An 18,243-nucleotide genomic window follows, 5' to 3' on the forward strand; every position below is an offset into this window, starting at 1 on the left:
TGCCATCCTACCATCTCATCCTCTGTCACCCCCTTCTCCTCCTCCCCTTAATCTTTCCCAGCATCAGGATCTTTTCCAGTGTATCAGCTCTTTGCACCAGGTGGCCAAAAAACTGGAGCTTCAGCATCAGTCCTTCCAATGAATGAAAGAAAGTGAAAGTGAAGTCGCTCAGTCATGTCCGACTCTTTGCGACCCGTGGACTGTAGCCCACCAAGTTCCTCCGTCCATGGAATTCTCCAGGCAAGAATACTGGAATGGGTTGCCATTTCCTTCTCCAGTGAATAGTCAGGGTTAATTCCCTTTAGGATTGACTGGTTGGATCTCCTTGCTGTCCAAGGGACTCTCAAGAGTCTTCTCCAGCACCACAGTTTGAAAGCATCAGTTCTTCAGCGCTCAGCCTGCTTGATGGTCCAGCTCTCACGTCTGTGCATGACTATGCTGCATGGTTAAAACAGCGTTTCCCACCGCACAGTCTATAGAACACTCCCGCAAGACATCCATAGCTTTGGTGGGGAACGTGTTCCATGGTTAGCATTTAGAAAGCCCCAGGTTAAACAAAACTAAGCTGCTTTACGGTGGGACTTCTTTAACCCTTTAATGTGCTAGGGTGCGTTGCCAATCTTGAACATGTGGTTAGAACATGCCAGGTTTGCTCCCCTTATTTGAACATGGAAATTTGTTTTCTTGAAAATTCTGTTAACACTTCCCAGAAAAGCTAGTGTCCTAAGAAACACACTTTGGGAAATACTAGAACTTAGAAGATTTTCTTTGTGTACAAACTGGCAGTGGGCAGCTGTTTCCCATTTTCACTTCGATACCAAGCTTCAGCAGCAGCAGAAGAGTGTAAGTTCAGACAGAAAGAAGCATTTCCTAACAGTGAAGATGCTTAGAGAATAGAAGCCTGAAGTGTCCTGGGAAATTACAATAAAAGCACACTCCACCCCTTTCTTGTCCTTTCACAAGCTCTCCCATGAGTCGTTATAAATAGGATGGATTATCAAGGAAGCTCCTGGATCTTTTTATCTTAAGGGGGCCTTTGAAAATAGGATATAATTGGAGGATGAGAAGGTAGTTATTAAAAGGCAGGAAGACAGGTTGTCTGGCTTTGGGATGGGCTGTCTCTAAGTGTCTGTAATTAATTCATCCATTCTTACTCAGCTCGGGTCATGCGTTTCAAGGAAATGCCCTCTGAACTCAGGTTTCCAAGACGAGTGGAACTAAAGAAGTAGGAAGCTAGAAGCTGCTCACAGTCTTGTGGTAGCATGTTCGTAGCTGTCCCATGTTGAACATGTCTTATTGCCAGAGATGATACACCTGGTGCGTGCCTATTACTTGTTCCTTGAACAACCTCTGAGGTTGCTGTCATTGTAGTTGCCGCTTTAAATGAGGATCTGAAGCCCAGATCACACATGGCAGTATAGTGCAGCACCTGGATTTGAACCCAAAGCGCTTACCATGTGTCCCCCCTATTGCCACTGTGAGTCTAGACATCAAGGTGTCAAAGTGAAAGTGAAAGTTGCTCAATTATGTCCAACTCTTTGCAACCCCATGGACTATACAGTCCATAGAATTCGCCAGGCCAGAATACTGGAGTGGGTAGCCTTTCCCTTCTCCAGGGGATCTTCCCAACCCAGGGATCGAACCCTGGTCTCCCACATTGCAGGCGGATTCTATACCAGCTGAGCCACAAGGGAAGCCCAAGAATACTGGAGTGGGTAGCCTATCCCTTCTCCAGGGGATCTTCCCAACCCAGGAATCGAACCAAGGTCTCCTGCATTGCAGGTGGATTCTTTACCAGCTGAGCTATCAGGGCTTCCTTGAAATGGGCCTTCTTCCACCCTGCTGTGCATGTGAGGATAGGGCAGCGGGTGGTGGTGGTGACGAGCTGCCCACGTTGACACAGAAGCCGAGGGAGAGGGGACATCTCCAGCTCCCCCCACACCAACTACAGCCAGGGAGGCCCCTCGGTCACCTGACAGCAGCCTGGCCCTGCACCCCGCCACCCCGTCCTTGCCAGATGCTCTCTCCTCGTTAGCCATCTGCACCCTTGTGTCTGTTGATAGCCCAGAGCGCATGGGCAGCTGCCCTGTTAGAGACGGGAGACATATCAGCTTATGAATCAATACATTTTCTGACACGTCTGGGTTCCCCTGACGGGGATGTGGCAGGATCCAAAAGACACTTAATCCTCATCCCACTCCATGCTGTCAGCCTTTGGTGGCTCCAAAAGCATCTTTGTAACTTTAGTCTGCAAGCTGCAGCTAATGAGGCTGGACTCCAGGCAAAGCGCAGGCCCATGGCCCGAGGGCTTGGCCGTGGCCGTGGATGTGAGTGAGTGAGTTTGCCAGGGACGTGACAGGGGCCTAGAGGAACTAAGCCTTAAGACAATGAGGCCGCCTGAAGAAGAGCCGTGTTTCTGCTCAGCTACAAAGCAAGCCCACGGCACCTGCCATCTGTCATGTCAAATGGAGTGGCTGATGGATTAGTCCTGGGGTCTAACAACCATGTGCCCAGAGGGTGCAGAGCTGTGTGCGAGGCATGTGGAATAAATGTGTGATGAATGTGAATTCAATGCACAAGGATGACCTGACCTGCATGTGAAGGCATTATTTCAGGAGCAGGGATTGGTGAGCTGAATAGCCCACACTCTCTTGCCTGGTGTCCCTGTATAGGACCAGGGGGACTTTCGGGGTTCAGGGCTCTGACCTCAGCCCTGCCTGAGATAGGGGTGCTTCTCCCTGTGACACTAACTGACCTCCTTGAGACTCATGCCTGCAGCTTTTAGCTGAGTGAAACCATGGCTCCAGCCACGTGATTGGGTGAGGCCCACACATCCTGGGAGAATCCCCTTGAGTATCTAAATGCCACTGCCCCACATGGGATTTCCCTAACTTCCTCATCTCGGGGAGCAACGCCCACCCTAACCCCCCATAGATACCTGACGGTGCCTGGGTGCTAAGTCGCTTCAGTTGTGTCCGACTCTCTGACCTCATGGACTGTAGCCCACCAGGCTCCTCTGTTCTTGGAATTCTCCAGGCGAGAATACTGAAGTGGGTTGCCATACCCTTTTCCAGGGGATCTTTCTGACCCAGGGATCAAAACTGTGTCTCCCTGTGGCTCCTGCATTGTAGGCAAATTCTTTACTGCTGAGCCACCGGGAGCCCTATCTGACAGTATATGTGTTTATTTGTTTGCTTACAGTCTGTCTCGTCCCCTAACCTGCAAGTTCCTGGACGTCAGGAAATGTGTTTCTTGTTCATATATATTCCGTGTCTAGAACATCCTCTGTGCCCATGTCTGGCACATAATCGGCACTTCAATATTTGTGAAATGAATAAAAAATAATAATAATAAAATGAAGGCACAGCCCTACCTGCAGATGTTCAGGTGGAGATTCTTAGAAATACAACGTGATCTTCTTACTCCTCGGCTGGCTGAGCCTTCAGGTCCCATCACTATTAGGATAAAGTGCGAGCTCCCTGACCCAGGAACCAAGCCCTGTGCTCTGGCCCCTGCTGACATCTCCCGCTCCATCTCTCACGGTCACCTCACCCTCACGTATCCTGGTTCTGACCCAGTGACTCTCAAACTTTAATGTGCATATGACCTTGGACCCTACTAAAAATACCGAGTCCTGGGCCTCAGCTTCTGAGATAATGGATTCAGTTGGTGTTAGGTGGGATGCAGGCATCATCACTTTTTTTTTTTTTTTTTAATGGCACTGTTTAACCAGGAACGACATTACAAAATGGGGGCAGTTGTTATTTACCATCACCGTGAAATAGAGTGTCAAAGGTTATCACAACAGGATATCTGTGTTTATTTTTTTATTTTTTTTTATTTTTTTTTTATTTTTTTTATTTTTTTTATTAAATTTTAAAATCTTTAATTCTTACATGTGTTCCCAAACATGAAACCCCCTCCCACCTCCCTCCCCATAACATCTCTGTGGGTGATCCCCATGCACCAGCCCCAATCATGCTGTATCTTGCGTCAGACATAGACTGGCGATTCAATTCTTACATGATAGTATACATGATAGAATGCCATTCTCCCAAATCATCCCGCCCTCTCCCTCTCTCTCTGAGTCCAAAAGTTCGTTATACACAGCTGTGTCTTTTTTCCTGTCTTGCATACAGGGTCGTCATTGCCATCTTTCTAAATTCCATATATATGTGTTAGTATACTGTATTGGTGTTTTTCTTTCTGGCTTACTTCACTCTGTATAATCGGCTCCAGTTTCATCCATCTCATCAGAACTGATTCAAATGAATTCTTTTTAACGGCTGAGTAATACTCCATCGTGTATATGTACCAAAGCTTCCTTATCCATTCATCTGCTGATGGACATCTAGGTTGTTTCCATGTCCTGGCTATTATAAACAGTGCTGCGATGAACATTGGGGTACATGTGTCTCTTTCAATTCTGGTTTCCTCGGTGTGTATACCCAGCAGTGGGATTGCTGGGTCATAAGGTAGTTCTATTTGCAATTTTTTAAGGAATCTCCACACTGTTCTCCATAGTGGCTGTACTAGTTTGCATTCCCACCAACAGTGTAGGAGGGTTCCCTTTTCTCCACACCCTCTCCAGCATTTGTTGCTTGCAGATTTTTGGATCGCAGCCATTCTGACTGGTGTGAAGTGGTACCTCGTTGTGGTTTTGATTTGCATTTCTCTGATAATGAGTGATGTTGAGCATCTTTTCATGTGTTTGTTAGCCATCCGTATGTCTTCTTTGGAGAAATGTCTATTTAGTTCTTTGGCCCATTTTTTGATTGGGTCGTTTATTTTTCTGGAATTGAGCTGCATAAGTTGCTTGTATATTTTTGAGATTAGTTGTTTGTCAGTTGCTTCATTTGCTATTATTTTCTCCCATTCAGAAGGCTGTCTTTTCACCTTGCTTATAGTTTCCTTTGTTGTGCAGAAGCTTTTAATTTTAATTAGATCCCATTTGTTTATTTTTGCTTTTATTTCCAGAATTCTGGGAGGTGGATCATAGAGGATCCTGCTGTGATTTATGTCTGAGAGTGTTTTGCCTATATTCTCCTCTAGGAGTTTTATAGTTTCTGGTCTTACATTTAGATCTTTAATCCATTTTGAGTTTATTTTTGTGTGCGGTGTTAGAAAGTGATCTAGTTTCATTCTTTTACAAGTGGTTGACCAGTTTTCCCAGCACCACTTGTTAAAGAGATTGTCTTTACTCCATTGTATATTCTTGCCTCCTTTGTCAAAGATAAGGTGTCCATATGTGTGTGGATTTATCTCTGGGCTTTCTATTTTGTTCCATTGATCTATATGTCTGTCTTTGTGCCAGTACCATACTGTTTTGATGACTGTGGCTTTGTAGTAGAGCCTGAAGTCAGGCAAGTTGATTCCTCCAGTTCCATTCTTCTTTCTCAAGATTGCTTTGGCTATTCAAGGTTTTTTGTATTTCCATACAAATCTTGAAATTATTTGTTCTAGTTCTGTGAAAAATTTTAAAAAAGATACCCAGGTGAGTCTGACGGCAGGCGTTCTGTGGATGCACTCTGAAGAGCGATGCTCCTGTGAAAGTATTCCACAGGCGCCCACACACTCTCTCACCTCCAGGTCTTTGTGTCCATGGTGACTTCCGTCTGGAATAGCCTTGGTCCACTCACATTTTCCACCCAGAAAATGCCTGAGCATCCTTCAAGACAGCTCACGGGTCACACCTTCTGCACACAGCATCCTGCCTCCACCAGCTCATTCGTGTTTTTCTTTCTTTCTCCAGCCAGAGCATTGTACACATGCCCTTCGTAGAGATCATTCTGCTCATTTCTCTTTTCTCCCCCCCGCACCCCTACCCTGTGAGCTATTTGAGAAAGGACTCTCTGCCATCCCTGGACCCTGACGGCCAGCGGAGCACCTGGCCTTGTGTCCATCTGGCTAGGCTGCACTCCCCAGCTGTGAGCCCGCAGAGCCCACCCACCCTGCCCTCCCTGACCCTGCTCTGCCCTGCCTGCTGCGTCTTTCAGGAGTTCTCGCTCCAGCGGATGGACAGTCTCGTGGACGATCGAGTCAACATTCTGGGCTTTTCCATCTTCAACCAGTCCCACGCTTTCTTCCAAGAGTTTGCACAGAGCCTCAACCAGTCCTGGCAGGAGAACTGTGACCACGTGCCCTTCACGGGGCCCGCAGTAAGTGCCCACCAGGCCCCTCCCTGGTGCCCCTTTGCTGTCAGCACCCCCTCTGTGAGCCAGCCCCTCCCCCCAAATACAGCCCAGCCTGGACTCCAGCATTCTCCAGGCCCAGCTCAACACTAGATCATACAAGGGCTGGAAAGTGCTTACAAGGCACACTTTGGGGGAGAAGTCAGCAGGGAGGGAGCATGTGGAGGCTCCAGACTGTCATTTAGTGATGTCTGTGGCCAGACTCCTGATGATGCTGTTGCTAAGACCCACTGAGTTTTGGATCCAAGAATCTTACGTTGGAAGGGCTTTAGCTGATCTGTTCCTTCATCTCTCAGATAGACTGATGCCCAGACATGGAGATGAGGGAAGGAGATGTGGGGATCTTGTTCAGGGGCAAACACCAAGCGTTTTGCAAGTGAAATAAGATTCTGATACTCCTGGTCCTGTGCCGTGGACCATTGCCCCCAGTGCAGCTCATCCAGACAGGCTTCCTTTGTGCCTTTACCTGCGTTTTCCTCCCCGCACTTCGTTCCCTGTGTGTGTGTGATGGAGGAAGAGATTTTCCTGGCTGTTCTCTACCAGGTCCAATGTCCTTACTCTGTGGGGCCTGTCAAGGATGTCTGCTCACGTTCATTTATTACAAGGCACGTTCTCTGGAAGTGGGCTTGCATGGCTTTCTAGATCTGTCCTAGCCGGGTTAGATTTAAGCCTCCCAAAGCCCTATGAGGCTGTTCATGTGATGCTCATATAACTTTTCGAAGGTCAGAACTCTTGCAAAGCTCAAGGAGCTTTGATGAGGGAACCAACTGAGAGAAGGAGGCATGAGAACTTGAGCTAGAAGGTTCTCAGCGCATTCTAGCAGGGTGTTTTAGACCTGAAAGAGGAAAGATGCCAAGGGAAGGATTTCCCGGGGCGAAACACCTGGAAGAAGGGAGTCCTCACCCCCAGTTGCTTAAGGGACAGTGACGAGTCCCCAGGCACAGGGTCATGGGGAGGCTCACCCATCCCGGGAGGAGTGCAGCCCTGTTGCCCCCGTCTTGTCTGCGGGTCTTGCACTCACCACTCCAGTGTTGTAATGAGGTGCTCATCACACCTCACAGAGGCTGGAGCACAGTATCAGGAAGTGAAGTGAAGTGAAGTGAAAGTCATTTAGTCGTGTCTGACTCTTTGCAGCCCCATAGACTGTAGCCCACCAGGCTCCTGTGTCCGTGGGGTTTCCCAGGCAAGAATACTAGAGTGGGCTGCCATTCCCTTCTCCAGGGGATCTTCCCAACCCAGGGATCAAGCCCAGGTCTCCTGCATTGCAGGCAGATTCTTTGCCAGCTGAGCCACAAGGGAAGCCCAAGAATACTGGAGTGGGTAGCCTATCCCTTCTCCAGTGGATCTTCCCGACCCAGGAATCGAACAGGGGTCTCCTGCATTGCAGGCAGACTGTTTACCAACTCAGCTAAGAGAAGGCAAAACCTGCCACCTCCTCTCCAACCCAAACCAGTCCACATTTGGCATCCGGCCTAGTGACATTAAAGGTCCTGGTGCCACATTGCCAGTGTCCCTCTGAGGTTTTCAACCCGGCCATTTGTGTGCACATTGACCGCAGACAGGCAGATGGGCGGCCCCGGGCACCTGGTTCATGCCCACCCGACACCCCGGCCAGGCGGCGCCACTCACAGGGCTGTGGGACCGGCTTGGGCTGTGCTCACATGTGCTGACAAGAGCACTGGCTTTGGAGGCACAGGATCTGGATTCAAATCCTGGCTCTGCTGTTCCCTTGCTGTGTAATCTTAGGTAGCTATGTAACCCTCCTGGGCCTCAGATGCTTTTTCTGTCATGTTGGGGAATTAGATTTGACCATCTTAGAGGATTATTGTGAAGATAAAATGCGATATGATTCCATCCTCAACTTTACTGCATAATGTGAAGAGTACAGATATGCACTGAATTAATTTATTTAACATTCCATCTGCTGGATACTTCGAGAACCATTCCCTGGTGGCTCAGACGGTAAAGAATCTGCCTGCAATGCAGGAGACCCAGGTTCAATCCCTGGGTTGAGAAGATCCCCTGGAAAAGGGAATGACTACCCACTACAGTATTCTTGCCTGGAGAATTCCACAGACGGAGAAGCCTGGCGGGCTATAGTCTGTGGGGGTCGCAAAGAGTAGGACACGATTGAATGACTAACACTTGACCACTTCTTCCACTACGTGCACTGAGTGAACTTATTTAACATTTTATCTGGCAGATATTTCAGGAAGCATTAGTAAGTATATCAGGTAGCTTTTGCAACACCAGCTTTGTAACAGCCAGCACCCAGACCTTACCAGCTTACAACAATGAACATTTATGGAGCTCGTGCATCTGAGGGTCAACCAGGGATCAACTCATCTAAGCTGGCTCAGCAGGGCAGCTCTGTTGATCTGGCTGAGCTCATTCAGTGCCTAGGAGTTGGCTGATCGAGGCTGGGGCTCCACATAGCTCTCATGCTTCTACCCCAGCAGGCTGGCCTGGCATGTTCTCTCATGGTGGTGGCAGGAGGGCGGCAAAGCAAGTGGAAATGCACAAGACCTCTGAGTCCTACGCTCCCAGGATGGGCACCTGTGACTCCCACTTCATCTTGTTGGCCAAAGAAAGCCGCACTCACAGACTCAGAGTCAAGGAGTGAGAACAGATAGAATGCTGAACCGCTGATGCTTGAAATAATCCCACCTGGACTTCTTCCTCTTCATGGCACCCTAATAACAGACAATAGCAGTCATGCTGCCCTTGTTGAACAAATGAGAAAACTGAGGTGCAGGAGTGCCGGGGGGCCTTGTGGAGGACCTCCAGAGGACGGGGCCACAGCACAGCCTGGACTCTAGCTTACAGAACCTTCCAGCCACGGTGTCTGAAGGGAAGGTGGTGTAGGAACTCCTCCCCTTGATGAATGTGAAGCTCATCTTTCTCCAGGCTTCTCGCTTCAGCACCTACCTTTTGAAAAGCGGTGCCTCTTCCTGTCTCTTTGGGGGCGGAAATTCCCAGCACAAACAGCCTAGCTCCTTCATCTGCCAGGAGCTGGAAGACGAGAAAGAATCATTTCCAGGAACACACCGCCCAGTTTGTCTCCCCACTCAGCTTCTTAAAGAGATGCTCCATCGGGGAGGGACCACTCCCCTCCTCCCTCTTTCCTCCACGAACCTCTCCTCCCCATCAGCTCTGTTCTCTTTTTCCTTCTCATCTCCTCCCCGCTCACTCTGCCCTTTCCACTTTCCTGTGCCACTATAACCTCCTTCCCTTCTGGCCCTTTCTGTGTTTTCTCTCCCACACTCCACATTTTCGTTGCATTTTCTTCTCTCTTACTTCTTTTTCTCCCAACTGGAGTGTGCCTCCCTCTCTTCCTCTTCTTCCCTGTTGGACCCATGATGTTCCAGGTGGAGCTTGTTGGAATGCGGGCCCAGTTCCAAGGGCACAGAGAGGGAGTGGCTGTACAGAAGGGAGACCACCAAAAAAAAAAAAAAGCGCTCAGTGCTGCCCACACCAGGCCATGCCTGCCTGGCGGCTGCCGGCCAACCACAACCATGCTTTCTGCCTGAGCAGAAGACAGTCTTGAACGAAGACACGTCCCTGCTAATTACATATGCCACTCCCATTCATCACGCAGCAAAGAACAAAAATCGTAGAAAATCATTAAAATTACAGATGGCTAGATTAAGTAATTAGAATTTGGGCTAAAACAGCTGTTTGTAATTAAGTGTTTATTTCATTGAATAAAACCCAGATTGTAAGAACTATTCCATGAAATTTTAATGGTTCCTGTCCTGGAATTGTGCTGGGGATCAGAGTTTAAGTGACAGAAGTTCAGAGACAAACGGACACCCAAGAGGACTCTGGGAATCCAGTGATCTGAGGGTGTTGGGGAATATAAGGGTTACAGTGGTGTGGTTAAAAGATACTCTTATTTTTATTCCAATGGATGGGGGAGAAATTCAGCTGCTATTCCTTGAGTCAGATTGATTCATCTTAATTTATACAATCTTTCATTCCCCTAAACAATTTACAAACAGCTTCAAAGAAGATAGCAATGAAGAAACAAATGAAAATATAAAAACAAGAGAATCACGGGTGTTTGCCAAGGAACATTTCGAGCCAAGAAAGAGGAGAGGATTTTAAATGAGAATTGAGTCGTTTGGGGGATTTAATATTTAGAAGAGACAAGGGCAAGAGAAGCAGAGACAGGACCTAGAGGCATGCCCACACAGATGGGGAACAGAAGCCACAGAAAGACAGCAAGGGCTCCGAAAGGCAAACAGGATGGAAGATGGAAGGAGCAGGGATAGTGGGCTTTGCAGACCCAGGAGCAGAAACATAGATGGAGCGCTGGTTAGGTACCAGGACTTTCCCCAACTGCAGTGCCAAATGCCTTCCAGAGCTAAATTAGTAAATAATAGGAGAGGGAGAAAGCAATTGGGAGACCAAAAAGATGCTTCGGGATGGAGACCTGCAGTGGGATGGAAAAGCTGATGAGCCAGAAGTTAGATAACAGGCTCTCACACCTTCGGAGGTGAAATTGGTGATGGGGGATGGGGTGGGAGGAATTAGCTGGAGGAGTGTGGATGGAACACAAGGTTTCAGAGAAGCTGCTGGAGGATCCCAGTGAGAGACCTGGGCTGATTGCCAGGAGCCTGGGAGAGAACTGTCTGGTGATAGACAGAGGACCCTTGGAGACTAAGCTGGGAAAAGGAGATGTTCGGGGCTTAGGAGGTTTCAGGAACTCAAGGCAGCCCAAGCTGGACTGCAGAAAGGACTCATGAAGCCCAGAGCACACTGGGGATACATCACCTAGGTCACCTCTCTGAAGACAAGATACAGATGGAGAGAAGACAGGGACTTTGAGGGTGGTCCTTCCATCCTCTTCCTCCTCCTCACCCCCAGCATCCCTTGTTGGAGTTGTAATTACTTAGAAGCACCTGAAGAATCTTGAAGGCCAAGTGCCAGAGAATACTGCAGATAAGCACATGCCGATCTCTCGGCATCTGGATCGTTTGCTAATGAGGGAGCATCAGCCAAGACAACCGCGTCCCAGACGACGTGGGAAGCGGCAACCATGTGGCAGGAGCGAGCTTGGGGCCTGGTGGGAGGATGCGAGAAATGGCCTGGCGAGCTGTGTCTGCAAGTCTCCAGGGAGAGGTGGACCCAGGGCATCCGAGACACACCCTCACTTCTTTGTTTTGCTTTTTCTTCCTCCTCCTTTCTTCCTCCTCTTCCTTTTCCTCCTTTATACCCACCACTTTGTCTCTCTGCCTCAGCTGTCCTCGGCCCTGCTGTTTGACGCTGTCTATGCCGTGGTGACCGCGGTGCAGGAGCTGAACCGCAGCCAGGAGATCGGTGTGAAGCCCTTGTCTTGCGGCTCGGCCCAGATCTGGCAGCACGGCACCAGCCTCATGAACTACCTGCGCATGGTGAGGGGTGGTGGAAACCCTGTGGGCCACGCCCAGCCTGCAAGGGGCGGATTGGGGGGGGACACTGTTCCAGGCCCCCCACCTCCAGGCCTCCCAGTATATCACAGCCATGGGTAAAACAATGATCTGTGGTGATCCCATTCAGGGGCCATCAGTCCCAGTTGCTCCCTAATCCCTAAAAACCACTGAGAACCCATGGCAAGTTTGTTTGCAAGGCAGTGGCTCTTGAGCCTTAGACTGTTAGGCAGTCCCTGGATTCTAGGCTTGGAACTGGGACCCTGTTGGCTCAGACCTAGTCCCTGCAAAGCTCTGCACACGTGGGGATGGATAATGCTGCCATGGCTGTTGGCCCCTCAGGGAGTCACAGGCTCAGCACTTCTGGCCTGATGCTAAGTTCCCCCAGAGTTCTCCCAGCTAAGCCACCACTGGTGGGATGGACATGGATTCTAGCCCAGGAAAAAGCCATCTCCCATCAGAGAAACCTGGTGCAGAGCGGCTGGGACTTTGCAGCTAGAGTCAGGTCATCCTGACTTCCTGCAGCTTAGAGATGGGCGAGCAGCTGCCCAAGGAGGATAGATGATATTCGCAGCCAAGAGCGTGGAGGAGGAGCTCTGGGGGATCTGAGCTCAAACTAGCATCTCAGTACCGAATTGGTTTATGCGGCAGCTATGAGGTCACTGGGTGTGGGGCATCCTTTCCTCCTCCAGCCCCGGCCAAGTCTGAACTGGTTCCAGAGACATCATTTCCATAGTCTCAAGATCCTGTGGCTGAGAGGTGGACAGGAGAACAGGTCTTGACGGCTTGCCCTCTCTTGTGCATCCTTCACTAGTATGGTGGAATGCTTGCTCCTCGCCACATGGAAGGCTGGGCCTATTTGGTGCTGTAACTCACTCTCTCTTGGACAGGTAGAATTGGAAGGTCTCACCGGCCACATTGAATTCAACAGCAAAGGCCAGAGGTCCAACTATGCCTTGAAAATCTTGCAGTTCACAAGGAATGGTTTCCGGCAGGTAAGCCTAGCCTGCTGGCAGATCCCTCCTCCTTGCTCCTGTCTCTGTCCCCCAGCCCATTTCTCCTTGGCACTCAGGATGACCTCCTGCTGTCATCCCCAGAGCAGCAGGCGGTGTCCAGTGCAAGGCTTCTCCTCGTCCTGCACCAGGATCAGCCAGTGTGGATAAGGGGTCACAGCCCCAGCAGAACACCAAGAGGGAGGCAACTGTGCTTCACAGCGAGAGAGGGAAGAGAGGGGGGCATTCTACCATGTGGATTATTCTGCTTCCTGAATTTCGCCCTAATCCTGGGACCAGGGTTAGTTTCCAGGTGGCTTGCTGCTCGCAAATGGATCAGATCCCATCCCATGGGGTTTGAGGAGTCCCTTCAGGGTTCAGTTCTCTCCTGTCAGCTCTTGTCTGAACAACCCAGCTCTGCCCCCTGCCATGCCAGTCACACCCCTCCTCTCCTGGCTGCTCCCTGTCCAACTCAGGGGTGCTTCATCCTCCGGCTCTCCTTTCAACTCGCCCCGCCTCTCTCATCCTCCTGCATTAACCTTCTCACTCTCCTTTCCTCCGATTCTCCTACATCAGAGGAAACGGGGATTCTGGCAGTCACTCCAAGTGCCTCTCTGAAAGTCTCCCAGCCTCTCCATCACTCCAGTAGTAAATTCTTTATTCTTAGTGTAGCCTTTCTCCAACCTTAGGAAAACATTAGAAGCAGAAAATGATGCACTAATTATAGCAGGAAGCAGACATATTGAAGAGCCTCCTGACTATCAGAGTGGCGAAGGAAACATACCACTGAAGAGGTTGCAGAATCACCTTTCCAGGAGATTAAGAAGAATCATCGTCATCTTCTTCATCAGTACCACTACCGTCATCTTCACCACCGCCCCCAGCACCATCATCCTCATGGCCACCATCACCATGATCTGCACCTTCATCGTCACCATCTGCATCATCTTCACCACCACCACCATCATCTTCACCACTACCACCACCACCATCTTCACCACAACCACCACCACCATCATCTTCACCACAACCACCATCATCATCTTCACCACCACCACCACCACCACCATCATCTTCACCACCACCACCGCCACCATCATCTTCTTCATCACCACCACCATCATCACCACCACCACCACCATCATCATCTTCATTACCACCACCATCATCTTCACCACTACCACCACCACCATCATCTTCACCACAACCACCATCACCATCATCTTCACCACTACCAACAACCCCATCATCTTCACCACAACCACCATCATCTTCACCACCACCACCACCGCCACCATCATCATCTTCATCACCACCCCCACCATCATCATCTTCATCACCACCCCACTGCCACCATCATCTTCATCACCATACCACCACCACCATCATCTTCACCACCACCACCACCACCATCATCTTCACCACCACCACCACCACCATCATCTTCACCACCACCACCACCACCATCATCTTCACCACCACCACCACCATCATCATCCTCTTCATCACCACCACCACCATCATCTTCATCACCACTACCACCATCATCATCTTCATCACCACCGCACCACCATCATCATCTTCACCACCACCGCCATCTCTATCATTTCCATGACCACCACCATCATCATTATCATAGGGGTTTTCATTCATCAAACTCTAACCATGAGCCATTTACCACATGAAGTATGTCATTCATATTTTCCCTTTTAATCCCACAAAGTAGTTTACTTCTCATTAATCCCCGTTTTGCAAGCGAGGAAACTGAAGCTCCAGGAGACTTGATCTTGAACAATGTAGTCATGGCAGCTGGTTTTGAATTCAAGCATTTCTGACTCTAAAACCCAAGTTCTTAACCATTATGACAAATTATGCATCAGAATCACCTTGGCAATTTGTGGAAAATGCAGATTTTTTGGACTCCACCCCACAAGAGTCTGATTGGGTAGACCTAGTGGAGGACCCAGGAACAGACCCCAAAGGTGATCTGGGTGACACCCTGGGCTGTGCTGGAAGGGCCATCACACCTGCATCCTTCCACTTGGTCCCCGTGTCTGAGAGACTCTGATTCAGCCTGTCTCACCAGGGCCAATGGAGTTCCTTCTAGGAGGGAAGCAATTATGATCGACTACAAGGGCAGATCACCCTTCTGGGAAGACAATAAAGTAAAAGGCAGGAGTCCCAGACTGAGAGAGGAGCTATGTTAACGACTGCTCTTAGCTCAGGGCTGGAGTTCCGTGATCTTGAAGCAGTGACGTCAGTGACCGTTTTTCATAACTTCCCAAATGGGGCAGGAGTGAGGTAAGCAGTCAGAAACTATGGGATAGAGGATCACAAAATCATCATTTCACAGCTGTCACAGATTGTGAGCTTTTCCTGTGTGTTTGGCACTGGGCTGGGAGGAAGCAATGGAAAAGATACAGTTCCTACACTGAGAGAGCCTAGAGTCTGGCAAGAGGCTGACATGGGAAAAATAAGTGCAATTTTAGGTTATTAAACTCAAATCGTGCCCTTGGGCTCATAATTCCCGAACAAATGAAGCCTCCCATCTGTAGGAAAATTGTCAGGCTGACTTCCTGAGTCCCACTGGGGGATGTGATGTAAGGAACTTTTATTCATTTTTTGCAATATATACATATGGGCTTCCCTCATAGCTCAGTCGGTAAGGAATCTGCCTGCAGCGCAGGAGACCCAGGTTTGATTCCTGGATCGGGAAGATCCCTGGAGAAAGAAATGGCAACCCACTCCACTATTCTTGCCTGGAGAATTCCATGGACAGAGGAGCCCGGTTGGCTATAGTCCATGGAGTCACAAGAGTCAGACATGACCTAGCTACTAAATCATCACAGATGTATATACCTATATATACATATATATGTACACATGTATATATTGAGTTCCTGTAATGTGCCAGTCTGTCTTCTAGACAAAGGTTAAAAATGGGCTTAGTGTCTTCCATGGAGCGTGGGCCTCCATGGAGCATGTATTCCAGTAGGGGACAGACAGGAGGCAAAAAGTACTATATAATACATCAGTGGAGGTAAGGGCTTCAGGAAAAGTAAAACAGGGCCAGGAAAAAGAGGGGATAAGAAAAATGGAAGTTAGGAGAATAGCGAGGATGCCAAACCCAGGCTCAGTCCACAGAAAGCCTAGGCTCAGGCTTTGAAAAACTTCTCTTGGCCTTCAGCCCTGCTTTCTAATGCTCCCCAGAAAAAGCCCACTTCTACCAGGCGACACCTGCCGTGGCAGAGTTGGCTGTTGGCCCGGATCCCACCCTCCACTTGAAGAACAGCTCCTTAGCCTCGGAGTACCTCTTCACCTTACCTCTGCTGCCACTCAGGCTGCTTTTCCCAGCTGCTGGGCTGCAGAGCTACCTGAGTCATTAGGAGACAACAGCATCTCCAGCCACCGGCACCCACCCCTCGACCCCAGCCCAGCTCAGCAAGGGGTTCTGCTCAGAGACGGCTGCTGCCCCATCTTCCACAGCACTTATTATTGGTGGAGGGTAGGGCTTCTCAAACCCAGGTGTATGCAAGAATGACCCATGGTGCTTGCCTTCAAATATATGTTCCTAAGCCCTACAGTTATACACGGAGTTAGTAAAACTGGGTGCTTCCCAGGAACCTGCATCTTCTTAACTAGCACCCAGATAGATGATTATCATGCTGGTAGTCTATGGGCTGTGCTCAGTCTTGTCTGATTCTTTGCGACCCCATGGAGTATAGCCCACCATGGAATTTTCCAAGCAAGAATAACAGAGAGGGTTCCATTTCCTCCTGCATGGGATCTTCCTGACCCGGAGATTGAACCTCCATCTCCTGCATTGGCAGGCAGATTCTTTACCACTGTGCCACCTTCTTTACCCTCTGAGCCATCAGGGAAGCCCCAGTCCACAGGCTCACCTTTGACAAATACGCACTGCAGCCTCTAAGAATAGGCTTGACCCCCACCCCATCCCTGTATCACACCCTCATCTTTTTTGAGCTAATATTGAATGGAACCTGCTGCAGACGTGACCATTAAATAGGATGGTGTTTTTTTGACCTTCAGCTACCCCAAGGGACACACATCCTTGATTGGACTTATAAAGTGCATCAAAGTAATCCTCTTCTGTTACCCATTTCCCTTCAACAAATCTGGTGACCGTCTTTCTGCTCGCCTGTCTGGCTCACGTTCTGTGAGTAGCAGTGAGAACCCTGCAGGGTGTATCATGAGCCAGATGTAGCTCCGCAGCTCTGGTCCCCAGGTCCCATCCCAATCACCGACCCAGTCTTCGCCTCTTGACAGGTGTCCTTCCCCTGCTTATTACAGGATGAAGAGATGGTTTAGGGACTGGTAATTAGTTGGGCTTCTCTTCCAGGGTAGGAGGAATGTCAGGGATATGTCAGTATAACTGCTGTACTATTCTCCCAACTCCATCCTCGGGAGAGTGACACGGAGCAGGGAAATAACACCTCTTGAAAACCTGTTTGGTACCACAGACAACACATGGGCACTTTGCACAGGTCACTTCTGATGTGGAGGGCAGTCCTTCAAGGTAGATAAAACTCCCACTTGACAAGTGAGGAAACCGAAGCTCAGAATTGCTAAGGAACGTGGCCCAAGTCCACAAATAGCAAGGACTCTGGGCGCAGAACTGGAATTCACACTCAGGCTGCTCTGACTCCCAAGTCCACGCTCATGGGTCTCCCACTCCTGCCTTTTCTCACTTTCCTGGAATCCCTTAGCCTCCAAAGCAAAACACCTTAACTTGCTGCAACCTGCTCCAAACCAGGACGGCGCCTGGCTCCTGGTGACCCGCTGTGCTGGGCTTTCTTTAGTAATGGCATCTTCTCATTTGGTTTTGGTTTTGTTCTTTCTCTTCCTGTCTGGGCGAGTGACTGTTAAGAGCTGGGTTTGATTATTTAGCAAGCACCATGCAGGGACCCAGTGGGTTGTAATTGGTAAAATGTCTGAACCAAATACCATAGTCTCTGCCAGTGGCTGATTAAGGGATTATTACCATTTTAAAAATAGTCTTTTAAAATTTCAGGGTTTTTTTTTTACCATTTAAAAAAATTACTGTTTTGATTCTGTTTGGAGAGGGTTTTTCATCTGTGGATCTTCCATTGGAGGCTGTTTAGGGGGAAATGTTCCCTACAGCATCCTGGAAGGAACATTTCCTAACCTGGACAAGGTTTGCCAACTTCAGCCCCCAGTTTTTGCCTGTATGAGTTCTCCTATCTCTATCCCAAATTCTCCCTCCCCATCTTCCAAAAGATGTCTTGGGTGGTATCAGAATAGTATAATCTCCCTGCCTAATTTGTGAAAAATAGTATTTGAAAGAGGCAAGGGGGAAAATGAAGCACAGCATCAGCAGGCCCTTAATTTCCTTCATTTTGACTTGGTTTAAAGATCAGAGATTCTGAGCAGGCCCCCAGCGACTTTGTTAGGGCTGTAATAAGATGAGTGCACCTTTCATCTGACGATCAGAAATGGCTTAACAGGCTCTAATTAAGCCTGTGGGAGATGGAGGGATGAGGCCGGGGAGGTGGGATCAACACTTTTCGATGGGCTCACTATGTATCGCAAGAGGGCACCTCAAGTCTCTCCCTCTGTGCAGTGAAGATGGTAACCCCTCAACGTCTGGCCTGGCTAAGCTCAAAGATT

At 49.2% G+C, this 18,243-nt stretch overlaps 1 protein-coding gene across 1 annotated transcript in view; it reads left to right on the plus strand.

Moving 5' to 3' along the window:
* The window catches only part of GRIK4 (glutamate ionotropic receptor kainate type subunit 4), a 344,872-nt gene that overhangs the window by 215,041 nt on the left and 111,588 nt on the right, over positions 1-18,243 (plus strand). Inside the window, exons 7-9 of the mRNA XM_068988252.1 lie at positions 5,997-6,158; positions 11,435-11,587; positions 12,493-12,597. Coding sequence (XP_068844353.1) covers positions 5,997-6,158; positions 11,435-11,587; positions 12,493-12,597 — 420 coding nt within the window. The remainder of the gene's footprint in view (positions 1-5,996; positions 6,159-11,434; positions 11,588-12,492; positions 12,598-18,243) is intronic.

Source organism: Capricornis sumatraensis, chromosome 16 (assembly GCF_032405125.1).
Source record: "Capricornis sumatraensis isolate serow.1 chromosome 16, serow.2, whole genome shotgun sequence".
NCBI lineage: Eukaryota > Metazoa > Chordata > Mammalia > Artiodactyla > Bovidae > Capricornis > Capricornis sumatraensis.